General features: G+C 48.1%; 9 protein-coding genes across 9 annotated transcripts; 4 read left to right on the forward strand and 5 right to left on the reverse strand.

The window, feature by feature from the left end:
• Window positions 1-144: 144 nt before the first annotated feature.
• F4812DRAFT_327443 (NAD(P)-binding protein) lies at window positions 145-1,773 on the reverse strand. The gene is made up of 3 exons (XM_047931531.1): window positions 834-1,773; window positions 634-749; window positions 145-560 (listed from the first exon to the last, which is right to left on the reverse strand). The coding sequence occupies exons 1-3, from the start codon at window positions 1,281-1,283 to the stop codon at window positions 392-394; spliced, it is 735 nt and encodes a 244-aa protein (XP_047791694.1). The 5' UTR covers window positions 1,284-1,773; the 3' UTR covers window positions 145-391.
• A 491-nt stretch (window positions 1,774-2,264) lies between these two features.
• On the forward strand, window positions 2,265-3,104 carry F4812DRAFT_457918 (uncharacterized protein; the record flags this gene model as incomplete). Its single annotated transcript, XM_047937256.1, has 1 exon — window positions 2,265-3,104. The coding sequence occupies one exon, from the start codon at window positions 2,265-2,267 to the stop codon at window positions 3,102-3,104; it is 840 nt and encodes a 279-aa protein (XP_047791695.1).
• A 574-nt stretch (window positions 3,105-3,678) lies between these two features.
• On the reverse strand, window positions 3,679-4,691 carry F4812DRAFT_470353 (Tom22-domain-containing protein; the record flags this gene model as incomplete). Its single annotated transcript, XM_047938971.1, has 3 exons — window positions 3,679-3,962; window positions 4,041-4,330; window positions 4,436-4,691. 3 exons carry the CDS (start codon window positions 4,689-4,691, stop codon window positions 3,873-3,875), a joined length of 636 nt encoding a protein of 211 aa, XP_047791696.1. The 3' UTR covers window positions 3,679-3,872.
• A 197-nt stretch (window positions 4,692-4,888) lies between these two features.
• On the reverse strand, window positions 4,889-9,047 carry F4812DRAFT_422881 (alkali metal cation/H+ antiporter Nha1 C terminus-domain-containing protein). Its single transcript, XM_047933709.1, has 2 exons — window positions 6,213-9,047; window positions 4,889-6,158 (listed from the first exon to the last, which is right to left on the reverse strand). The coding sequence occupies exons 1-2, from the start codon at window positions 8,337-8,339 to the stop codon at window positions 5,301-5,303; spliced, it is 2,985 nt and encodes a 994-aa protein (XP_047791697.1). The 5' UTR covers window positions 8,340-9,047; the 3' UTR covers window positions 4,889-5,300.
• A 3,308-nt stretch (window positions 9,048-12,355) lies between these two features.
• Window positions 12,356-13,476, reverse strand: F4812DRAFT_422885 (Scytalone dehydratase). Its single transcript, XM_047933710.1, has 2 exons — window positions 13,283-13,476; window positions 12,356-13,198 (listed from the first exon to the last, which is right to left on the reverse strand). The coding sequence occupies exon 2, from the start codon at window positions 13,157-13,159 to the stop codon at window positions 12,764-12,766; it is 396 nt and encodes a 131-aa protein (XP_047791698.1). The 5' UTR covers window positions 13,160-13,198; window positions 13,283-13,476; the 3' UTR covers window positions 12,356-12,763.
• Window positions 13,477-16,419: 2,943 nt separating this feature from the next.
• On the forward strand, window positions 16,420-17,846 carry F4812DRAFT_457922 (MFS general substrate transporter; the record flags this gene model as incomplete). The annotated part of the gene is made up of 3 exons (XM_047937257.1): window positions 16,420-16,565; window positions 16,622-17,258; window positions 17,346-17,846. 3 exons carry the CDS (start codon window positions 16,420-16,422, stop codon window positions 17,844-17,846), a joined length of 1,284 nt encoding a protein of 427 aa, XP_047791699.1.
• A 342-nt stretch (window positions 17,847-18,188) lies between these two features.
• Window positions 18,189-19,330, reverse strand: F4812DRAFT_327714 (uncharacterized protein). Its single transcript, XM_047931535.1, has one exon. The coding sequence runs from the start codon at window positions 19,075-19,077 to the stop codon at window positions 18,274-18,276; it is 804 nt and encodes a 267-aa protein (XP_047791700.1). The 5' UTR covers window positions 19,078-19,330; the 3' UTR covers window positions 18,189-18,273.
• Window positions 19,331-19,377: 47 nt separating this feature from the next.
• On the forward strand, window positions 19,378-21,335 carry F4812DRAFT_327902 (uncharacterized protein). The gene is made up of 4 exons (XM_047931536.1): window positions 19,378-19,577; window positions 19,635-20,611; window positions 20,668-20,838; window positions 20,909-21,335. Exons 1-4 carry the CDS (start codon window positions 19,525-19,527, stop codon window positions 20,980-20,982), a joined length of 1,275 nt encoding a protein of 424 aa, XP_047791701.1. The 5' UTR covers window positions 19,378-19,524; the 3' UTR covers window positions 20,983-21,335.
• F4812DRAFT_327599 (putative AAA family ATPase) lies at window positions 21,304-24,448 on the forward strand. The gene is made up of 8 exons (XM_047931533.1): window positions 21,304-21,724; window positions 21,779-22,723; window positions 22,779-22,943; window positions 23,018-23,096; window positions 23,151-23,234; window positions 23,309-23,464; window positions 23,537-23,602; window positions 23,669-24,448. The coding sequence occupies exons 1-8, from the start codon at window positions 21,689-21,691 to the stop codon at window positions 24,238-24,240; spliced, it is 2,103 nt and encodes a 700-aa protein (XP_047791702.1). The 5' UTR covers window positions 21,304-21,688; the 3' UTR covers window positions 24,241-24,448.
• The last annotated feature ends 244 nt before the right edge of the window (window positions 24,449-24,692 follow it).

Below are 24,692 nucleotides of genomic sequence, written 5' to 3' on the forward strand. Positions count from 1 at the left end.
TCACCTAGGTGCCTGGTGCATACATTTCTTATATATTGCTTCCTCCTACCAAGTACATACCTAGGTAATGAATGGCTTTCAAAACTCCGCATATTCTGGGGTAATGCAAAGCCGTTTTACCTTAAATAGTTAGCTTACCGCGGCTCGTTGTATTGTACTTGGCGCGCCCTAAACAGGCCGATAAGTGACAAGTCGATCGTACGCAACAGAGCTCTACATACCTAAGGTTAGGTAGTAATAGTAATAGTAGTAGTAGCATACGCCGTCGTTAGGACTAGTTTTAGGCCGCGATCGGAAAAGCTCTTAACCAGGGGGTGGGGCGCCGCATAGCGGATTTCGTAATAAGCTGTCTCATCTTCGAATATCATCATATATGCGGCGCTATCATCGCCTACCAAGCTCTCTTCCTTCCGTTGTAAGTCCACAACTTACCCCCCGATTCCCTAGTCGCCTCATTTATCACTTTAAAACTGCCGTCGCAGGACTCTGCCACGGTGATAGGAGCGTTGTCTAGGCCGACTGACTGCGCCGTCGTATCTCCCATCTCGGTTTGGGTCCATCTATTAACGGCAATTTGGTTAGTTACCTCTAGGTCTGTCTTATCAGGGGCTGAGCTGGGCTTTCATTGTTTACCCTGGATCTATTACGAATGCAATGATATGGTCCTCGTCTTCGTTTATGCTTTTCGTCAACCAGTGAACAGCGGCCTTCGAAGGGCCATAAACAGCGTTGGGATACGGATACATTTCCTGAGCGAAAACCGCTTAGTACCTAAAGTATTCTTATATTACCGGCAGCTGTGGGTTGCAAGGTTTTATATCGATCTTCCTTACCTCTATACTTCCCGCGCCAGATCCGATGGTCACAAATTTCGGAGCGGCGGCCTTGCGAATCAACGGCAAAGTAGCCTGGAATAGCCGTAGCACGCCGTAGACGTTGACCTCCATAACCCGGCGCATGTCCTCGACTTTCGCATCGACCGCTTTAGTGAAACCGAAGGTAATTCCGGAGTTGGCAATTACGATGTCTAAGTGATCAATGCCTTGATCTTGCAGTTCCTTGACAGCATCCGCGGCGTCCGTGTCGCTCGTAGCTTCGACCTTGACGAGGATCAGTTTGCTTTCGGGGCCCTTCGGTAGCTTTTCCATATCCTTGGATGTGGGGTGCTTCGGATCGCGGTTAGCAGCGATGACCGTGTGGTTAGGTAGGGCGAGGTAGCGCTCAGCGAGGGCTTTGCCGATACCTCGATTGGCGCCGCTGATTAGAACGATAGTAGAAGCCATTGCTCTTGAGTAAAGGTTTGTTGAGTATTTGCGAAATGATCAAGAAAACCTGTCCGGATAATTTGCTTTTGAGACTGGTTTTAAACCGACTCTCTGTTATATTTGGAAATAATATGCGAGTTGGTCAGATATCTATAAGGTATGCAGCCATATAAAGTCGTTCGACGAATTATCCGGCCGAATACCTTAGGAGGTATGTATGAACGGGAATTCCACACAAATGCTACCTTACCATTATTACTTATTGCCTGACGGCTAACCTCGGGTCTTCTGCTATATCTCCCGAACTTCCAAGCGCCAATAATTACAGAATGTTGTCTCGGATAACTAGTTCAACTTCCACAACTACTGCACAAAGATCTTTTTCGACAAGAGTTGGCCACAGAACTTGTTTACCCCTCTCATAGCCACTCCGCCTTGCTGACGCCTTTCATTAGTACGTCGCATACTCCGCTGCTTGAGTATAATCTTACTTGCAGTAGTTGTCCTCACAGGATAACAATATGCGATCTGCACCTAGCGTATTGCACTTTTGCACCCTACGTTCTAAGCTGAGATAATACCAATTTGGGCTTGGAGACAGATGAGTCAGTCATCATCGTACCTGTGCTGCCCCGTGGCGCAGTGACCGCAACAGCCCTTCAGCTGTTCTACTTGAAGGCTTCCGAAGCAGCAAAATGCAGAATTAAACTTACTGCGCCCGGATTAACTAGCCATTATGAACCATAATGACCTCTCATTCTTGATGTAGATTCACGTGACTAAAGGGGCTTCAGGTAAGGTACTTAGGTACATAAAGATATCTGAAGGGAAGTCATATAATAAACTACCAGAATAACGTCTAGAAAGGAGTACGAAATTTGATTTCTTTTTCTATCATAGCCTTTAATAGAGAAGCCCATATATACATATATCAACAGCGTTCCTATATTCAAATTGGCTAAAGAACAGGTGGTTGTCTCCTTCTCACCATCTTCCGTCATGGCCACCTCGCCTCCGAACCCCCCTAAAACCATGGACTTCTACGACATCGCCATGAACCCGCCGGCGGCAGTGAACCCCTGGAAATCCCGCTTGGCGCTGAACTTCAAGAAGGTCCCCTACAAGACGACCTGGGTCCCCGTCCCCGAAATCGGCACGGTCCGGCGCGCCCTCGGCGTGCCCGCGTGCCGCAGACTCGCCGACGGCAGCGACTTCTACACGCTGCCCGTCCTGGCGGACCCGAACACCGGCTCTGCGGTCGGGGACTCCTTCGACATCGCCGCGTACCTGCAGGCGACGTACCCGGACTCGGGCGCGGGCGATCTGTTCCCTCCCCTCCCCCCTCAGCAGCAGCAGCTCGAATATACTTACGACCAGGACCTGCCCACCTGGGCGCCGCCGCTGACGCCGCCGCGGGAAGACGGCAGGCACGCCGAGTACGCGCGGTTCAACATGCACGTGGACCGGGCGTTCAGCGCGCACGTGGGGCTGATGGGGTCGTTCCTGGGGCTGGACTCGCAGGCGAGCAGGGACGCGCTGCTGCGGCGCGCGGGCGCGAAGTCCTGGGACGACTTGGAGGTCAAGGGTGAGGCGCGGGAGAAGATGGTAGAATCGCTCCGCGGCACGCTGGGGGGCCTCGCGAGGCTGTTTGAAACGGACTCGACGGGACCGTTTATCCTAGGCCAGAAGGCGAGCTATGCGGACTTGGTTGTCGGCGGTTGGGTGTGCATGATGCGCGGGACTCTGCCCGAGGAGGAGTGGCGCGAGGTGGTTAGTTGGCATGGGGGCACCTTTGGACGCTTGTTTGACGCGTTGCAGCAGTTTGCGGAAGTGAAGTAGAGCTTCCTGTTGTGGCTGATGCTATGAGCGTCGAACGAGAGAATTACTGTATTTTTATGAACTGTATCAATAATATTCCACTGTACCTAGAATTAATAAGTTACCCCTACAACCAATATAGATGTTTATAGACTTCCATTTTGAGCACTTTCAAGTTGACGACGGGATATCGCATTGGGATAGAACGAATCTGAGTTATGAATCCTATTCTTTTAAAACAGTATCCGCATTTACGTCGAAATTCTCCGAATCTTAAGGTTGCCACTACTTTTACTTTGACTTTCCCCCCAATCGTTTATGAGCCTATAGTGGCGAACAACGGAGTTGCACCAAGGTTTATGGGTTACGTGGTCACCAAGATAAGCGCGCTCAATCATTGAGAAAAGTTAATCCAATTCGAATAGCCTAGAGCACTTCCAGCCTATTGCGAACAAGTCCCTACTAATTAACCGGTCGTAATGCCAAATTATGATACAAGGTAAGGAGGTTCTTTGGCGAACCCGTATCGTAAGAGATGAGATTTTTTCCCTTTCCCCCCTCCCTTCAGTGAAAACCATGTTGTAGGCACTTCGAAAGATGTGTGCTTGTCTCGAGAGCCAGTAATTGTAGTTACGCCTCGCATTGCCCTATCATTTCGAGTAGAGGGAGTAAGAAGACTGGTTGCCAAATAAGGCCAAGCCTTGGCTATGGATAACAGTAGACCATGGCGTAGTGCATATCTCCGAATAGAGTATATCACATATGAGTTATTTTGATGCTGGCCACGCTTTACAGGGCGGGCTTTGCTTCTCGGTCGAGCGCCGCGCCGACCTGCTGGGCCGTCGAAGAGTTGGGACCGCTGGCGCCGGCTGTTAGGATCTATTGCGGCGGTTAGTTATTACTTCTCCCTTAACTTTACCTAGGAAAGCAGTGCTATTTATTAGTATGGGAGCTTACCTCTCCGCCCATCTCGCGCATCTTCATTTCCTTTTCCATTTCCATCACTTGTTGCTCCTCAGCCCAGGCCAGAGCCCACGGGACACCCAGGATCAGCGCAGAAGTGCTAATCACCCAAAGACTCTTTCCGCTGAAGGAGAAGAAGCTTGAGACTGCGCTAGTTGTTGCATTGACCTTATTGGCGATCGAGGTGCGGGTGTGAGGTGGGATTATGTCGCGAAGCGCATACAGGCGCTCAGCGAGGGTTTCGCTAGAAGGGTCATAGTCAGACTCGGTCGAGATTTCAGAGTCTATATGGATTCTTCGTTAGTACTGTAGAAGATGAAGAAATAAAATAAGAATAAGAATAAAAATGAATAAAATAAAAGTCGCATCTCTACAACCTCATGACGTACCTGTGTCAGTGAAATCTTCGTCCTCATCAGGACCGAGCTGACCCTCCTGGAAGTGCTCGTCGATAACTTCTGTAAGCTGAACCATTGGGATGATATCTACGTTGTTTCCGTTCCCGTTTCCGTTGCCGTGGAAGAATAATAATCGTAGGTCAAGTTCTGTGTGCTGGTCTTGAGCCGGAGTGACTGGAGAATTGGGAGGAGTAGGAGGAATTGGAGGACTTGGAGGAAAATCTTCAAAATTCGATAAAGAATTCATCGCTCGCTATCGGCTAAGCAGGGGTGTGTCTTTATATACTAGCTTTGTTTTCATTGGAGTACTGTAGCTTGAAACGGCGCCATTCTGACAGTCGCCAAGATAAACTACACTGTATCTGCGTAGTGGAGTGCAATTAGACAAAAAGCAGCAGGTGCACTTTGTAACGCACAGTAGAATCGTTAAATACATATTTTTAACGTTTAAATGCATATAGTTCAAGTTACCCCTCCAAACGACTGTTTGGTCAGGTACGAAGTACCTTACAGGCACCTAACCTAGGATAGGTTAGGTAAGGACTTGAGGGTGACGTCATTCGAGTCTTGAGCTGAGGTATCAAATTGCAATACTTCGTACACCTGTTTAATAATACAATCAGTAACTCCCGAGTCCCTCTTATGAATCCTACCATGCTCAGTTATGCAGTCGTAATAAATATATTAACACTGATGAATTAAAGACATCCTCCTCTAGACGAAAAAGGATATATACCTAACCTATATACTCTATCTCATAAAACCGATCAAAGTAGTGCTTACTTTCCGCTATTCCAAGCAGCATATCCTCATAACCCGGAAATAAAATCAAACCATGTCTCATGAAGCGTGTGCCTCAGCCCTTGTTGGGCGGGGAGTCTGCAAATCTTATCCCTCGTCTTGCGGGCGGTACTCTAGGGGTATCATCATCTTCGCTATCGCTGTCTGCCCTGCCGTTGTCCACCCCTAACGCGGCCTCTCTCCTTCTCCTCTCTGCCGGTGTCTCCCCAAGATCGTTGTCCTCACGGACACTAGCGAACGCTGCTAATCTTCGCCTTCTCTCAGCCGCGGTTTCGGGTGTGTTCGAAGTAGGAGCCTGCTCTGGCTCTGTCGTTGGGCTGCGTCCACGAGTAGACTCGGGCCGAGAAGGGGATTTACTAGTGTCCCGAGTACTGCTATCGCTCGCCTGAGTCACACTAATCCGGGGGTTGACTGTTGTCTGGGTCTGGGGTCGTCGGCCTGCGCTTGCACCAGGTGCTTCTCTTGCCATCGATTTCACCGCCGGATCTGCATTGGACTGGTCTACTACCTCGCGGCGGGTTTTAGCATCCAATTTTCGCACCTCTTTGAGGAAATCATCCTTGGTCATGCGTTGTCCAACACCACCGATCGTGAACCGGATCCCTCGATCCTCTTCTGCGCTCTTTTTAGCGGGAACAGCGGCGTCTTTCCTTCTCTGGTCAGCAGCACCTCCACGATTGAATCCTGGCCACCCTCCAGCCTTCGTCTTATCTCCAGGTTTGCCACTGCCAGTCTGGGAAGGCCCTTGTTCGGATGACGCCTCAGTCTTGGGTGCTCCTTTATCGCTCGGCTTGACCAGACCGCCCATTCCCATATATTTCAAACTGGTAGCCACGTAGTCTTTACCTTCACCTCGATCGGTAGGAAGATCATACTTTCTGACGACCTCTCCATCTTCGTCTTCCACAATAATCTATAAATGAATTAGGTTAGTGTCTTAACTACACGAACGATGGATCATGCTTACCGTGTTGCCAAATTGGTATGCTCGAGCTGGCTCATGCTTTCGCTCAATCTTTGCCTTATCTTTACGTTTCTGGGCCTCTTCTTCACGCCATTTTCCAATGCTCTTCTTCAGTGAATCGTATGTCCATCCGGGCCTTTGAGTCGCAGTTTTGGCCTTTTCCATGACTTTGTTCAGATCCTGAATCGGCTGGCGTCCTGTCTCCTCAACTGCGAGCACTTGGCCGTCGTGATCCTCGATTATAATATGGTCGCCCTCATCAAACACTTCTAGTTCTTCGTGCTGGTGACCTCTAGATGGCTGCCCATGGCCTCTCTCAGGCCCTGACCGAGCCTCCTTCGTTACGGTCATGGTCTTCTCGGTGTCCTTCTCACCATCTTTCTCGTGCAGATCATCTGACGGTGAACTGGGGCTTTCTTGCCTTGGAGAAGTAGGCTGTACATATTCGGATGGTGACATTGGCTCTACTACTTCACTTGGGCTCCGTTTCTGGGGGTAGATGGCAGACTGGCTTACAGGTCCACCAGGCCCAATACCATCATCCCACCTCTTTCTGCCGCGGCGCCGAGAAGAAGCTCTACTCCCAGCCCGACTGGGGTTGTCTTCCTCACGCTGCCTACGCAGGAACTGCCCAGGCATCCCAGTTGGGGGTAGCGTGCCAGGAGGAAACTCAGGCATCTTCTCCTCATAATCTGTATCCGACATTGTTCGAGCTTGTGATCGTGATTGTGATGATATCCGTGGTAAGCGACTCATCCAAGCAGGCCCTTCTTCTGTAGCAGTAGTAAATGACATGGTGAGTGATAAAGTGTTGATACGCTTGCCTAAGGTGAACACCGCCACCGAAGAACCATGAACAATAATGGAGGAAATCACCATAAAAGTGACGATAGGCCACACTAGAAGAATAACATTGTAGAACTCGGCACCCTTCGGCGGCAATTCTGGTTCGGGAATTGTATGTTCAGTCTCCAATTCGGCTCGAGCAAGTAGGGCAACAAAGATAGCACCTACGCCGATTGGACCGAAATGTCCGGCGAACAGAGCTTCTCGCCACGTTTTAACATCGGGGATGAATGGTTTTAGCAACATCATAATTGGAATTCGGCGGAAAAGGATGACAAAAATGGCCATAACAACTAGCCTCCAGGCGGAAAGGCCAATATCCACGTTATTGTACTGCTCCCAGGGAATAATAGTCCCGAGATAGACGAAGTAAGCCAAGTTGAGTAGCAGATCAATAACGTTTGACACATGCGATTCTTCTGTCTTCTCGCTAAACCAACCATCGTTTGAGAAGCCGACGCCCGCAGCAAATCCGACAAGTAAGTCGTCCGTGCCTAAAATACTACCCGAACCTGCGCAGAATAGGGCCAAGGTAAAGTAGAAGACAAGGAAACTCTCACGGTCGATTAAGTCGTGTCTTTCAGCATATTTAATGCCATGTCGTGCGATATACCCTATTAGAAATCCGTACACGGCACCGAAAATACACTCGTAAAGAACAGTATAGACAAGCCAATGGTAGGTTGTCTGCTTGGCGTCCAAGTGTTCCTGTAGCAGATACAGGGAAAGGTAAATGAACGGGAAGGCCATGCCATCGTTGCAACCGGATTCGGCAGAGAGTAGATCTCTCAGATGCTTCGGTACTCGTTTCGCAAATTTGCCCTTACCAACAACTGATGAAGCAAGAACGGGATCCGTAGCGGTGACGCAGGCTGCGACAACCAAGCTCTCAAGCCAAGATAAGACCGGGAACATCCACCAGACGATCAAACTTGTAATGAGCCACCCAAAGGTCATGACAGGAAGGAGTAAGAATACCACGGATTTCCAGTGCTTCTCCATATAATATCTCGGCAGTTCTACTCCGACCGCAAAACATTGGACGACCAAGACAATTCGGGAAAACTCAAGGGTGATCTCGTCGACGTTCCCCCACGACGCGGGATCTATCAGATTTGCAGCATGAGGACCGAAAATGACACCACAGACGGTGGCGACTGTCGCCTCACCAATGTACATGCGCTCCTTGATGACGGAAGAACAAAGCATGAAAAGTGAAGTGAACCCTCCCAATATGATATACACCAAATGGGGTTTGGTGATAGAGAGGTGATCCCACGCCATTGTTTATAGTAGCGTCCCCTGGACGACTCGGATGGGATGTCCGCAGGGGAAGAAAGGAAGACCGCGGCCTAAGAGTCGAGGTTCACGGAGGACGCTGGTCGGACGAAGGCGTGTATACCGGTTTCTTTGCGGATAACGAGAAGAGTCCAGGAGGTGAGGCAGAACTTGCGACTCCCCAACTTATGATGAATACGGCTCTGGGGAATTTCTGATCTAGATGCATTCAGGACAATGGTTTGCATGCCAAGTTAGTTGGCAGACTAGCTATACAATGGGCTAAGATGAGACGCGAGTAAAATAAAAACCGAGATAGCCGCTGAGCGCGATAATCTGAAGATCGCTAGTGTAAGTGTACATTTGATTTTGATTTTTTTTTTTTTTTTTGTTTACGCGTAGGGTTGCCGCTCATGAAGGAGGGGGATGCGCTGCGGGCGACATGAGCATCAAGCAAATAGAAGATGCAGGGGGAGGGGCAAGATCAGGTTATTTGTCTCTTGATGCCCAGCTGAGAAGAGACAAATATGTATTGTAAATAGGAAATGAGAAAAAAAAAATATAAAATATGAAAAAAAGACCCCGAAGAGGAGGGTTGTTTACAGTACAAGAAGCAACACGAGCAGAGAAAGAACTGGCAGCTTCGAAGTTTTTGTACAGATTACTTTATCAATAATATAAAAAAAAAAAAAATATTAAAAAAAAGTACAATTCTTAAGCAGCAGCTGTCGGCCTTTCGTAATGATGAATTTGGGGTTTTTAATGGACCCGACTCAATGACCCTAGTCATGTACTAGCCACTAATGTACACTGCCTACTCGGCCTACCTGGCTATCCTAGCCAGCCTAGCTATAACCCTAGTAGTCTAGCTCCCACCCTGGTACGTCTAGTGGGGCCTTTGGGCAGAACGATGCATGGATCTCATGCGCGTTGGCTAGGTACTTTGCGGGCCTTTGATAGGTCTCATAGCGGTGAGTACCGATCAAGTACATTTTTCGAGAGCAACTAAATCCTTGCTGTTTTTACACACTTCAACATTCTTAGTAACACATCTTTGTCGACCCGGATCACCTAAATATGGCCCGGCTTACCACCAAAATAACCTGCAGAAGGATGACGGACCAATGACTTGATACAATTGAGGCTCAACCGAAAAGAAAAGGTAACCTACCTGTAATTACGAAGCGGGGGGTTTGGAATTCCAGATGGAAGATGTGGAGTGGGAAAGATTGCGGGGGTACACACACACCAACCTAAGACACCAGTGAAGCTCAAATCCGTTTGCATTCAGGATATGGTAGGATATGGATTATACTATGAGGTAGGTATACATGGTATATATCATGTATAAATCCTAGCCGACGCCCCCGTCCCGTCCCATACCGTGAGACACGCGACTTCGAAATTGACCCGGCGGAATGTTGTCGACGGCTGATGCCTCCGATGCTGTGGAACTCGTCTTGTCATTCCGCACAGCCTACACAGCCCACGGTGTCGAGCTCCTGCTTGCTTGATAGGTTAGGCTGTTATTTCAGGCAGTTCAAATATAACTTTGGAGATGCCTCGTTTGTGCCGAGATGCCGTGGGTTCCCGGAGAATATTCTTAGACTCTTAAAAGCCTGGTAGCATCACCAAGGTCATCAAGGTCATCAAGGTCCCGCGGACGATGATGCCATTATAGATCGGCATGCGTGTTGATATTATTTGATGCATGTGATCGTCATGTTAGAGATAGGGAAAAAACAAGAATATAGGCAGAAGGCAGGTGGAAGAAGAAAGATACACGAATTACGATATATGATGGGCCTTCCATTTGTAGATCTACCTACCTAGTGTTTATCAAACTGCTGCATTCTAACATACATACCTACCTAGCTCGCAGATGTGATGTTTAGATCTGGTTTTAAAACGAGGACGCACATTATCAAGATAAGGAAAAGGCAGGCTATGCTCAGTAGTGTATGCTGAAGCTAATAGACTTCGCTAAAAAGTTGCTACCTAAGGTTAGAAGGTTGCTGAAGAGATAAGGCAGCAGGGCGCTAAACTCGAGCCGGAAAAGCGAGTTCCCGGAAGGTACAAGACTGGTACTTAAATGTTTCAACTTCCACGAGGAATAGGAACGGTCTAAGACTTTCGTCGCCGGATCCAATGTTTCTTCAACATTCGACCTTTTCATTGCCGTGTTCCGAAACTTTCCCTCTCAACTACCAAAAGTGATTGATTGGTCCACTTATATAAAAAAAAAAAAAAACAATTGTTGGCTTATCATTGAACCATATCACCAAGGTTTCATTTCGAGACCGATCTTTTAATCTATGGCCTATTAATTCGTAACAATGGCGCTACGAAACGTAAAAGAAGAAACATTCAAGAAGAAAAAAGAAAGAAGGAAAAGAAAACACCAAGAAAAGGCCGTGGCGCACCATGCCCATGTCAAACGTGACATCTAGCCTTCTTGGCGGCTCTAGCAAAACGCCAATCGTCCCCATCACATGACGTCGTCTTTTCTCGCTTACATGCCTCCGCCGTTCCCAGCAGTGCCCAAGGCCTACACGGACTCGGCGTTCTGGGCATCCAAGACCCAAGACATTGGCAAACGGAATCCGTTCGCTGCCATCGGTTTTCTTGCCATTTTAAGCGGGTAGAAGACGTTGTAGCAAGCTTTGTGCAAGCTTTTTACTTCAGTATGCAGAGGTTCTTCACTACCACGACAAGAAACAACAAGAGATGAGATCTCAGATATCAATACGTAAGAGAAATTTGTATCTACCGAGGTACTTACCCAGGCTACCCGTAGCACTGCCAACTTCGTCCCAGTTTCACCGTTCAGCCGTTTCCCTCCCCGGCCTTGCTTCCCCGGCCATGCCGGTGTCCGGATGTCTCACCGGGCGCACGTGGGGGGTTGCTGTCCAACTTGCGCAGGTTTCACCACGCAGGCTGGGTGCTTTTTTGTTTTGGGCGCAAAGCACAGCAGGAGATCGGGTCACGAGATTATTTGAACGTCCGTCTGCGGCACGAAATTGAACGGGGCACAACCCATACCCATACCCATACTTACCTACCCATACATACCTAGTCCATCCATATGAGGTACCAAAGGTTAGGTAGGGTAGGAAGAGGTAGGCACGTTGTGATTATTCTTGCCGCCAGTCGGCTTCTAGCGGTATCTGTTTAAGGCGCGCATGCAGTTCCCAAGTTCCGGGATTACGGTCCCTCTAACTAAATAGAAATTCAACAACTCAACAACCATCGGTGTTAATTCGTTGAGAAATGCCGACGACAGCGAGATTCAACCCAACTTTTTCGGATTTTGCGATAACTGATAACTGCTTCTATTGTCTCACAAGTTTACTCTTATGTTAGGTACCTATATAATATTTTTACGGAATTCGTCATGGTGTTCAACTTAGCTTTTCGCTCGCATGCGACGAATAATAATGTGTCCAAATGTCAATTGGAAGAAAACACTTGCTTTCAAGTTCGCGTTCGCGAGAGACGTATGCGTCACTTGTTGTAAACTAGTGTATCTCATGGCTAGGTACCTAAGGCACCTCGTATCTAGGTAGAGTTATCCAAGGGCCCACTGATGACGCGATGCAGCATTTTCACTCATCTCGTAAAATGGTTTCCAACGTTGGGTTTCGCATCTTTATGACCGAGATTCAGCTTCTTGGCAGTTGGTCCGGTAGTCCCGCTATCGCCACCAGATCCGTAGTTCGATGGATCTTTGCGCAGAGACACGAAGAATTACAAATTGTATAATAGGTTAGGTACCTAAACCTAATGTACTGTACTGCATTCTTCGTGTCCTTTGGTAAAGGCGTCCAACCAGAAACCCCAGCGAATTACCAACATTCGAGTAGGCCAATAGGTTAGGAAGCATCGTTAATGAAGCCCATCGGCTCATTTCTTTGGAATCGACACAGGTCTAGTGATAGGTAACTAGCGCAAGGAAAGCTCTTTCGCGTATATATGCATACGTAAAACTGACATAATTATAATGAACTGCGAAGCAAATATAAGTAGGCGGTTAACGCTTTGTAAAAACAGCAATATCGCGAATCTTATCAACTACGCCAGGTCACATGAATTGATCATTATGTAGGTTGAATGTACCTGCTTCAACCCTGATACAGGTACCTAACATCGTACCCAAGACATGTAAAGAGATGAGATCCAGGGTCTTGTTTTTCTCCAGTTTTCTTTAACTTTAATTCGAGGACGAAAGTAAGTCCTACCAATATGAACGCCGGTAAAACCCCCTGCGAGAAGAAACGGGAATCCACATTCCATTCCCGTCATCTACTATGTGTACACATCCGTCCTGCATACATGAAACCATGCCAATCGTGTATAACTTCTTGAATACCATCGAAGTATTACCATGAATATTCAACCTGAAGGCTTCCCATCAAAGTCCTTGCTGTTATTTATACATTGGCAGAAAGCCCATCTACGTTCACCGGGATACCCTCCGCCTTCGCAGCGATGGCTTCTCCGAACTCCTCGCGACCTCCGGCGAACACCTTGTCGAAGTCGTACTCGCCCCAGCGGATGTCAGGATTCAGGCCGGCGAACTTCCAGACGCCGTCTACCTTGCGGTACCAGTGGACGTTGGTGGAATGAGCGTGGCCCTTGACGGCGACCTGCTTGCGCGTCAGGTCCGTGTACCGCTGGTGCGGCACGCGCAGCTGATGCGTGCCGATGACCTCCGTGTCCGACACCTTCTCCCACTTGGTGCCGCCGATGAAGTGCTGCGTCTTGAGCAGCGGGTCCCCCAGCACGGCCGGAGACGACACCATGGCGATGTACTCCTCCGCCGGCATCGCCTCCCAGAGCTTGTCTAAGAAGGAGCGGTAGTCGATCTAATTATTAGGCAAGTTTTTTAGTCCGCAACGTCAACAGAAAAAGCTCTCGCGCTTGTTGTTGGGAGATAAGTTATAACGCACGCGTAAAGTGGGTGCTATGCACTGCCGCAACCTGTTCCAATCCTTGGTGTCGTAGCTATCCGCCCACTCGACCAGACAGGCCTGCAAGGCGAGGTAGTCTAATTATGAAAGTCAGCATGCACATGATCCAATACTTGATGCGGCTTTATGCCAGCAAGGATGTAATTCCCCATACCCTCGAAGCTAATGTTTCCGGTAGCCATCCTGAAATGGGATCTTATGAGAGCCGTGCGATTGCGGGGTATTCGGAGTAGATGTTCGGTTCAAGATATTCGGCTTAGATGTAGCAAGGGTGCCCTCATACTTCTATTTCAGCCTTAAAGGCGATTGGTACGCGGCTAACCCTTTTACTTATATCCGTACACGGATCCCCCGACAGGTCCGATCTATAAATAGGGATGTCCGCAACTAGCTGGCTGGCTGGAATTCTACTGCGATCCGCCTGTATGGGCCGTATAAGAAAGTCTGGGGGAGCGCAGTCCGCACCGGAGTTCCCCACCTACCGCCTTACCAAGTCCTTATTAGGTATTACCAAATTGGGGGGTTTTGGATTCAGCCGTCGCAGCGTGAGCAGACGTTATAAAGGGGGTTTTTGCCATTTCTCCTACGTCGTGCCTGGCATTCGCTCTGCCCCTTGACGTAGTATTTGAGACATTTGAGTCGTTGGAATGTCATGATGCAGGCCCGGCCCCCCCATCCCGTGTTAGACAGAAAGAGGGTTTCAAGAATCGAGATTATAAGCATCGAGCTGCGAGGTACCCAAAGAGGTAGATACCCGATACCCGCCGGAGCCGGCAGCCAGCCAGCATTGCATTAGCCCCCGCACGGCTCCCATCATTAGGGTGATTAGGCCTAAGAGTTATGGGTGATACAGCAGGACATGTCACCTACTATCATATCATCACGAGCCGTTAATCGCGTACCTGGCTGGGAAAATCTAACAAGTATCAATCATGTAGCATAACTTGAAGGTAGCAATAATACCGAATAACCGAAAGATGGCCATTGACTTTTTTTTTTTTTTTTCCATAATTTCCTGGAGAGCTGAGTTAGGTATCTCAGATATGCCAGGTACCTACCCGGAACTGATCAATCCTACATGGAACATCCCCGGCCCCGGCGAACCAATTGGACACACTCCATATCTGCATAATCCAGGTACTTACATGCAGTAGCTCGGTGTTTGTACGCTCTCTTACCACAACGAAAAATTCACCTGCATTCATAAGTCTATTGGCAAACGGAGATATACCCCCCTTACGGCTAAAATGCAGTCGCCAGCCAACATGAATGAAGGACGTTGGTTATCGGTATCGGATTCGTACTCATCTATTATTTTGACTCGGTGTTGCAGCGGTTTTTGTCGTCAGATGCGGACTTTCAAATCATATGCACTAATATATATGCATGCCGCATATGCAATGATTATCTAAAAAGATATCATAACATTATTGCTTTGAGATAACCTTGTATTAATAAAACACTTATCAGAATCTACCAGCGCGGGGCAGACGAGACGTCGTAGAAGAATCTTCTCTCATCTCACCATTATGCGACCTGCTCACCACCATGCCGAACTATTGTCTCCCTCATCAACAGGGAAGTTAGAGCTTCTGCATCTGGGCTTTAGCGATTTGCCCATCATCGAAAACTTGACCGAAATGTTTCTTCCAGAGTTCCAGGGGTGGGGCAACTTGGAGGTATTATCCAATAACGCGGGCGTTACGACGTCTTTGCGCGGAAGCAAGTCGGCTTAAAGGGTATGAGCTGTAGATACTTCAACAAAGCACAAGATCCTTGTAAAAGGCGGTATCGAAAGGATGGCATCGTTAGCGTGGTATGTTATCCCCGGGAAATTGAACCCCGTCTTGCATCAACAACTGCATGATCCAAGCGGTCTGGGATGAAGAAGGACAAGACAGACCTTTATTGTCATTTTGAAATGCGCTACAGGAAGGCCAGCGCAGAGCCTGCGATACTATGTAAGGTACTGATATGATCCACATCTAGTCGTTCCATGGAGCCGGTTTGTTGAAATTTAGAGGAATATTCTCCGGGGACTCGAAGCCCCAGTCGGAGGGAAGCACCGAGCTTGCTTGAAGGTTCAGGAATTAGACGGAACAGAAAGCGAAGCCTCATGTATGATTCCAGTCTACATGTCCTCCAGGAGGGATAGACCGGAGGCATTGCATGCATTTATATATACCCGAAAGAATGGTTGAGCGCGAATCCTTCCGCAATATTTTGACGGGGGATGCTGGCCAATTCAATTCGGGATATTCCTGACGAGGGGGGGTGTTTTCCGTATTACTGGAGACGGTTATCATATCATTACCCCGGATGCCTAACCCTTGCTTTTCCCGCCTCTTTTTTCTCACGCGTTATGACAAGGGTTTACCGATTTTAAGAGAAAGGATTTTCTAAAATTTCCAACTTAACTACCCCCAAATGTTACACATGTTACATCTTCAGGTAGTCAAGATAGGGCAAGTGTTACAATAGGTACTTAGGTAGGTAGGGATAGTACTTGCTAACCTAGACCCTTTCATGCCTTTCCTTCCAATATTAGGTATAGTAAGATGAGCCTTGCTTATATGGAAGTTGCAACTAGGCTTAGGTACCTAAGCTATAAAGCACATCTCTCCCCTTTATCCAGCCCCAATAGTTGTAAATGCCGTGGGCCATCTACAACTTTCTAACCTTACCGCCTACCTGGTACCTACCTAACCAAATGTTTCGATAACTACTCCGAGGTTAGGCAAAGATCTTTTCTATAAGAATTTAGCCGGAACTAGATATTACATACAGCAACCACTTGACATCCGACTAAGTGTATGTACCTACCTAGGTACTTACTTACACTATACTTGTGGTATCTCACCATCTCACCAGCACGATCCACTAGAACAGGTGCTCTCCGTTTGTCGGCAACCCCTTATCTACCTTCCCAGGTACTTAGCCTGGTATTGCCGATAACCAGGTTGAGTAACATAGTTGTAAGCAACGCTTCAGTTTCCGGCACATACCAGACAAAAACAAAGAGCTCCTAATTTATTAAAGTCCTCCCCGGTTGTAAAATTAAATTGTCTTTCTTATAACTCACGCAAATTAGTCGACCACTTCAATCTGGATAGGCAATGAGTTTGGAGAAGGAGACCTCCGTAATTGTTACGGCCTCGCCATCGAGTGAGAATGAGACAACTCCGGTCAGAAGTCCCGTGAACGTTGCACCACCACCACCACCCGATGGTGGTACTGGGTGGATTCAGGTCTTTGTCGGACAGTAAGAATCTTTGACCACCACCGTAGTGATAATGCTTCTAATAACCCCTCTTCAAGTCTGGCCTTATTCAACACGTTTGGCTGGTTCAACAGCTATGGCATCTTCCAGGACTACTACACGGAGGAGTTGAATCTGCCGTTATCAGCGGTGTCATGGACCGGTAGCGTGCAGGTCTTCCTCTTAGCTTGCATCGGCATGTTCTCGGGTCGTCTCTTCGATGCCGGTTACTTCCGCTCGTTGATCTTGATCGGCTCCTTCTTACAACTGCTCGCTATATTCATGGCGTCCCTTGCTACCGAGTACTGGCAGCTTTTCCTAGCCCAGGGCGTATGCGGTGGACTCGGCGCCGGTATTCTTTACTGCCCCATCATCGCATGCGTCTCTACCTATTTCGCTCGAAAGCGTGCACTCGCTATCTCTCTTGTTACGAGCGGTGGCGCCACTGGTGGACTCGTCTTTCCTATCATCGCGCAACAGCTCCCGGGGAAGATAGGGTTCCCCTGGACTATGCGAGTCATGGGCTTCGTAGTCATGTTCAACGCGTCTGTAATGCTAATATTTGCCCGCACGCGGCTACCACCGCGACCAAGGGGACCAATTGTCGAGTGGGCTGCGTTCAAGGAGTTGCCTTATTCACTCTATAGCGCCGGTGCTTTCTGCATCCTATGGAGTGTATATTTAATCTATAATTATGTAAGTTTGATCCGTGGTTATAATTCTTGCCTATTGCTCTTATAACTACCAGAAATCTTCACCTGCAAAAGCTAACATTTTAGCTAGATAAACCACTATGGGAGAACAATATTACACATGGAGCCTTCAACTTCGCTTAATACGCTCTTCATCGCGAACGCAGTCGGTGTGCCAGGGCGAATAATACCAGCGCTCGTCTCTGATGCGTACTTCGGCCCGTTCCGGACTTTGGTACCGCTTGCTATCAGTGCGAGCGTTTTGTATTTCGGCTGGATTGGCGTGCGAGATCCGGCCGCTCTCTATGTCTTTGCTGTTCTGTCCGGTATCATCAACGGCGGTGTCCAGACAATTTCTATGGCTGGCCTGCCGTCTTTGACTAAAGATCTAAGCAAAGTAGGTACTCGATCGGGTATGATCATGACAGTTGGTTCCTTCGCGTGCTTGACGGGGCCGCCGATTGCCGGAGCGCTGATAGATGTTGCGGATGGGCGATACTTGTACATGCAAATATGGGCCGGTTGTATCATGCTGCTAAGCGCGTTCTTTGTTACGGCTTCGTGGTATGCGAGCTTGAAGAAGAGTGCGTAGACTCTAGTAGAAGGATCTGCTCGCTTCACCCCTGAGCCGTCTACCTTGTAGAAAGTCACGACTGTAAAGTCTACTAGCTTTGCTTTTTGTTTTTCGAGCTATTTTGTGGGCTATGTCGATGTATACCTGCCTAAACGTAATTACAGAGGTATCCTGCTTAGTATTGAAGTTTTGTTCTTGGGGATAGATCAAAAGAAAGGGAAACGCTGTTACTTTGTTAAATTACCTGTAGCGAAGCTAGGACTTATTATAAGATATCCATCACAAAGATTCTAGAAACAATCAAGTAAGGATTAAGCTTTTACGATATAACAAGGCGCAGGAGACATTTTCAACACACATCTGCCTAACATAGAATATGCGTAGGTATGAGTAACCATCCCATAGAAATAATCTATTAGAATCATAATACAAGGTATGCTATTACTTAGGTTAGATGTCTCCCAAATAGAAGCCAACATCGAGGGGCCCATAAATGACCTTTAAGAAAAATAGGGACCAGGACGTTCAGCAACTGGAAAACCCCCACGAGAAATGCCAGAACCTGTCCAACGTCGAATATATCATCTACGCCACTGAGATGATTCGCTGTTATGACGTATTCGGCTGACGTGATAGACAAGATAACCGTAGCGATCGAGAGAAGCATGAGCGTAATCTCAGTCTGAGGTCGATAGGAAACACGTCGCGGCTTTTCCCCACCTCCTCGCTTGGCATAAGTAGTCCCAGCCCACGCGAGTAATCCAACGCAAATAGTAAGACTGATAATCGAGGCTGCTTTTCCGAAAGTTCGGAACCAGCCGTTTAAGCTCGACTCGCCGAAGAATACGATCTGGACGCATGGAGTGTCCTGCATAGCGTCTTGGCCCTCGAAGAAGAACCAGCACCCGTATGCCGACAGAGCGATGTAGAATAGGAGCCGGCAGATGCCCGAGAAGGAATGGGTACCGGTCACGCCGCTCCCCGTCAGGCTGGAGAGCGCGCCTACGAGCAGCCAGAAGACGATGATGACCTCGAAGGCATGGATAGTCCCTGCGTTTGTGGAGAGGAGCGTGCCGGCGAAGATCGCTAGCTGCAGGAGTAAGTTGAGGATTCTGTTTACGGCTTCTTCTTCCTGCACGAACAGTGTTACGAGTAGCGTCGTTAACGATTGGGCATAGAGGCCGAGCCGGATCCCGATGCCGTAGAAGTCCGCATCGCCGTCCATCTCACAGCTGTCCAAAGATGCCATCTTCAGGGGTAAAGGGGGCGTTTAGATAGCTCGTCCGTTAAGAGGCCGCTTGATTCAAATGCTTACTTGAAGCGCTGAAGTTTATCTTTTTACAAAGGCCAGTGTTTTCTTCAAGGCGGAGAACTGACATGGTGTGTCATATTGGCAAACTGTCATGCGCGGTAACCAGGCAAGGGAGGATGGAATCTTATCATTAAAAGGACTAGAAGCTGAAATACTCGCACCCTAATTGGCCTTAGTGCGTTGCTATAGTGTTGCTGGGGACGGCGGTCTGGACTGTTCTATCTGGCATCGCGCTCGTTGCCTCAGCCGCACTCACGGGTACTACGATACTATTGGAGACCCCAAAGCATACCTTAATCGACTTGGAGAGAGAGCGCGATGAGAGATTGATCGCTGATTCTCTGACTAGGATTCCCAACATAACTTTTACAATACGTCGTGATAATGGCGGATACCGATCATGGCTGCCCTATACAAGGCAAGCCAGACCTATATGGGTTTGTTCACTGCTCGCTATTTATGTCATGTTGACTTATACTAAACTTATCATCTAGACTGGGACTGCGCCTCGGTCTTTACTTGCAATTCATCGCCATCGTGCTCGCAAGACCGTCGGTGAAACCGGCTTTCAAAGCCATCACGAGCTCTACCATTGCTTTCGTCCTCGCCAATTTCATCGTACTTGTCAGGGAGAGCGCGTCGAGAACCCTATTTGCTCCGGAGGCCTATCTCCTTTTCTTCCTCCTTGTTCCCCAGCTCGTGTTGAACGTCATAAACACCGACGTACCAAGCGGCTTCGTGCACATCCGCGGTACCATCGCCCTTTTGCTATGGGGGGCGTTTTGTTTCTACTTCACCTGGTTCTGGTGGGTGGGGTTAGACGTCTTACCGATGTCCGGCTGCGAAGAAGAGTTCGGGTTCTTTTTCACCAAAATCAGCCTTCGAGGCTGGTTTAGGACTTTGAACAAGGTCCTTTGGACGGTATCTGATATTGGGTTTGGTATGGCCATTTTGTCAACTGCATTTCAAGTCGTGTCTGTAAGCTTGCGTGAGTGGCGAATCAGTCCAAATGCTACTGATCCTCGGCAAAAGCAAGCTGCAGCTCGGGAACAAGCTCGGGCTGAAGATATACTCATATTTGCTCATTTAGTGTCCCGATATTTTAGAAAGATGGTCCGGGAAGAGGGAGACGGTGGAGGCCCAGCTCCGGTGTTGGTTTCCGGTGCTGACGCTCGCTTCCCACGTCAAGCGCTCCCAAGGTATGCTGGCGAAGAAGGCATTGCTTACAACATATTTCAACACATTTTCCTGCAGGGTTGGAGCTTTTTACCGTTTGTCATCTTCGTCACCGGCGCCGAAGTAACACTTCGGTATAATGGCATTGAAGGAGTCAACGCCGTAAACTCGGCCAGTCAGCTCATACCTCTAGTCCTAGCCCTTGGGCTTTTAGTGCATGTTATCGGAACGACATTAATAAGACTGGGCCGTGGGTTTCGACATGCTTTTGACGAGGATGCAGCAGCTCCTGCAGGTTCGCGAACCCCAGTAACCCTTCGTATAGAGAACCCTAACGTTTGGAATTAATAGGTGGGTTAAATGATGGCTCCAACGATGATCGTACTTCGACACGAAGCGACTTTAGACGTGAGCTGCAGGAAGAGCGGGGGTGGGTTGGCGTTATTGGCCGCTTTCTCTTCCGACTTTACTGTGCATTTGCAACAGGGTACGATCAGGAAGACGAAAAGCCGATACACCCAAGTAAGTTAAATCCTAATCAAGTAAGATATTGCGATATGCCGACGTATCTAACCCGATCTATGCTTAGAAGATTCAGTTAGTATTTGTCCAAGGAAGAGTCATCCTCCAGGAGACGTCGAGTTGGAAAGTGGTCCGCGACCTTAAAAATCAGACGGGGATTTTTGGCCCCCAATATCTCAGATGTGTAAAAACGATCAAGTGGAGTAACTATATTAGACCCGGACGTATGGGTATGGGTAGCAGGACTCACTCATCAGTGCTGCGTATCCTACCATTTAATATACTGTCATACGCAAATCCGCTTTTTCGAATCTGATTCTGCAAAGGCCATAGGCACCAACAGCGCCATTACCCACTGGATGCCTAATCTAAAATGATGCCTTCAAGTGGAAGAAAGATACGACTATAGGACACAAGCAAGCACAAATGTTGTCAAATTGTTACGTAGCATACCTATAACTAGCTGATTCATTCTAGTCAAGTTACACATATTATATAAATAGGCCATCGATAACCAGAGCCTGCTTGAGAAGAGTCTGCTGACCGAGTTGCCAATGAGTCTGTAAGATTGCCGTTGCAGTGAGGCAACTGATACTGCATGAGCATAGGGCCAATAGGCATAGCCCATGTGGTCTCACTATATGATTACATGCGTCGTACAAGACGCGGATTCCTCGATTTTGCGACTGGTTGCCTATCAGGCCAGAGGCCCTTGTGTTCCACTGTTACACCACGTATAATCCTATACTTGACAGTATTGGTACAAAACTAAGTCCTGATGACATGACGGCCGCTGTAAAGGTTCTTCTTTCCTGTTCCCTAGTTTAGACACGAGCAAGAATCTATATCCATGGCCGAGTCGGACATAGAAAGCAGCTCTGGGGATGTGAGTTATACTATACGTAGGGCCTTGTTGAATCATATGCTAACCTCTTTCTAGCCCCCACAGCATCAGCTTCACAATATGTTAGAAACCAGCATCGCGGACTGGTTGGAGCTTGGCTCAGACGCATCTGCTGCTGAAGATGATGCTCCTACCAATGATCGCCCTGGGGAACTTTGCAATGTCAAAACCTTATACGAGGGAGAATCCAAATGTACTTGTTGCATTAATTGGGTAGATGAATTGCCAAAAGGCATAGGCCCATCGGCAGAAGAAGAGAACGAAAGCAGGCGTCACGCACTTCTAATACGCATGCAAAGAAGCCATAACGATGGAAAACCGATGGTTCTTCATTCCATCGTCATACAGAGTTCCCACCTCAAGTTGATCCTAGGAGAACTATTCGAAGAGTACTCAGGAATAACTACAACGCTTAAGAACCTGGTGTTCACAGCTCCGTTTCACTTTTTCTTCTACGAATGGGACCGCCTCGAGAAGATCGTCCGCGAGATAGAAGACCCCGTGGCTAAGAGCCATGCGCGTCTACTGCGCAAGGTCCTGAGGTCCGAGTTGAGAGAAACCATCTCCCAAAGCAATGATCTGAGTCAAAACGGAGTCATCACTTTCGACTATCTGTGGACGATTTTCAAGCCTGGCATTGATGTCTACGCCTTCGAAGATGGGTATGATCGCATTTACAAGCTTCATCAGGTCCAGTACAACATGGGAGCCGGTAGTCATATATTCCGCGTGATAGTCAACGAAATCAATTACGATGGAGACACTTGTGGATATCAGTCGAGGACTCTCTCGATTTCCAGCTTCCCGGGAACGATGAAAATCAGCGACCTTGATATCTTTCCTGCTTCTTACCACCCGCGGTTAAGCGAGGTTAAGGAAACTCTTCGAAAGCGAGGCGAGAAGTTCCGAGACATCCACCTTAAACCGTATTACTATGGTGCATACAAAGGCATCGTTATAGATGGAAAGCAAAAACGTAACGTGAGTACTGATGGAAACGAATGAGTGAAAATGAAGATCTTACAAGTATAACTAGGTTGACGGAAGAATCGTGGTCGATCCTGAATCGTACGAAAACTTCACCGACACTTGTATCGACTTAATACCCCTGGACTCCAACTTCTTGATACCAGGAATGATGGTAACTGACCAAGCGCACCAAAATGCGCCTCCTCAACCGGGCCCTGTTGGAAGACCAATTGTAAGAACCGCTGCAGGAGCTCTATTCTACGATAGAGGTACCTAATGTAGAGATTCCGAGCTGATCATAGACAGGCCCCCCTATTGTCCCCTCCGCCACCTGTATTTCTATCTATAACCCATAGCGCTGGGACAAGACGGTTTGCTAGTGATTGTAAGTGATATTTTGAAGCCCGGTTGGGAAAGGCACTAAATTTGAATACGACAGCGCGAATCCAAGAGCTGAGTGACGACTTGCTGCACTTATGCACTGGGTATGGACGGGGATACTGCTTCAAGATCAAGAAGTGGGGTGAGTATTTTCTAATAAAGTATCCCGAAGAATTGGCCATGGCTGCATTTGTTACTTACCAAGATCTCATATAGTCATATTCCACGTCGACAACATACAGGATATCCAATGGCGCGACGACGCATTTGAGAGCCTCGTGCTGGCTGGCGGGTACAAGAACTTGATCATGACGTTTGTCGAGAGCCATGTCGAGAATAAGGACAGGTTTGACGACGTGATTGAGGGCAAAGGTATGTACTAGGCACCCCGATTTTGAGCTTCCAACGAGCACGGCGTGACTAACAAGAGTGAATGATCCACAGGCCAGGGTATCAGTATGCTTCTCGAGGGACCGCCTGGAGTTGGTAAAACTCTGACGGCGGAGGCTGGTAAGCAAAGCCTAAGAACCATGTTGAGCGTGCGGTTTCTAACGTGACATCTTAACAACAATATAGTGTCAGAAAAGCTGAGGCGTCCACTTTACCAACTGGGCGTCGGGGAACTCGGAGCCGAACCCGACATAGTCGAAGATAACCTCAACATGATCCTTGAAACAGCTGCCAAATGGGATGCGGTTCTACTTATCGACGAGTGTGACGTTATTCTTGCCGAGCGCAGTGATGACAGTCTTGGACGAAACAGCATCGTCGCCATATTCTTGCGTCTGCTCGAGTATTACCGCGGCATGCTATTCATGACTACGAACAGAGTCGAAGCCATGGACCCGGCTTTCCAGAGCAGAATACATCTGACTATCCACTATCCCGTCCTGGACGTACCGGCGCGCCGGCAGATTTGGGAACGGTTCGTCCAGAACTTTTACCAGGAGTCAACTTTACTTCCGCATCACTTCCTCGAGTTACAGTCCATTCCACTCAACGGACGCGAGATCAAGAATGTTATCAAGACTGCCCAACTATTGGCTAGTCACGAGAAGGGCGCCTTGACTATTGAGCATGTTCGTACCGCTTTAGGGGTGTCGCGAGTTGGCTACAAGCCTAGTGTCGAGGCAATAGACTCTGTCTGAACGGGCGGCTTTTATACGATGGCGAGTTAAGGAATGGGGTGCTGGTTTAAGTTAAACGATTTCTGGTTGTGTGGTGAGGATTTGGAGCATCGGGATCTCTGACAACTTTTGCTATGATTCCTGAGTTTATTCTTGAGTTTATTGCCGAGTTTTATTGTTGCATACAAGGATTGGGAGCGTATTCCCTTGGTGCTTTTTACAAAACGTTCCTGATGCCAGACAATGGAAATCCCACATCAAGTTATCCTCTGCTTGAACTATAAATCTGCGTTACACTAACGAAGATGTTGTATGTCGTTGGAAGCTCTTTGTCCGATATGGTGGAATAGTTCCGGGTTCCGTAGTGATAGGCTATCTCATCATACCACCCGCCGTCCGGAAGCGTCTAGCAATCAGATGCTTGGATGCGATATGGATGATATGTGTGTCTAAAAGTAATATTGCATGTTTGT

Source organism: Daldinia caldariorum (assembly GCF_022478825.1).
Source record: "Daldinia caldariorum strain CBS 122874 unplaced genomic scaffold F4812scaffold_5, whole genome shotgun sequence".
Lineage (NCBI taxonomy): Eukaryota > Fungi > Ascomycota > Sordariomycetes > Xylariales > Hypoxylaceae > Daldinia > Daldinia caldariorum.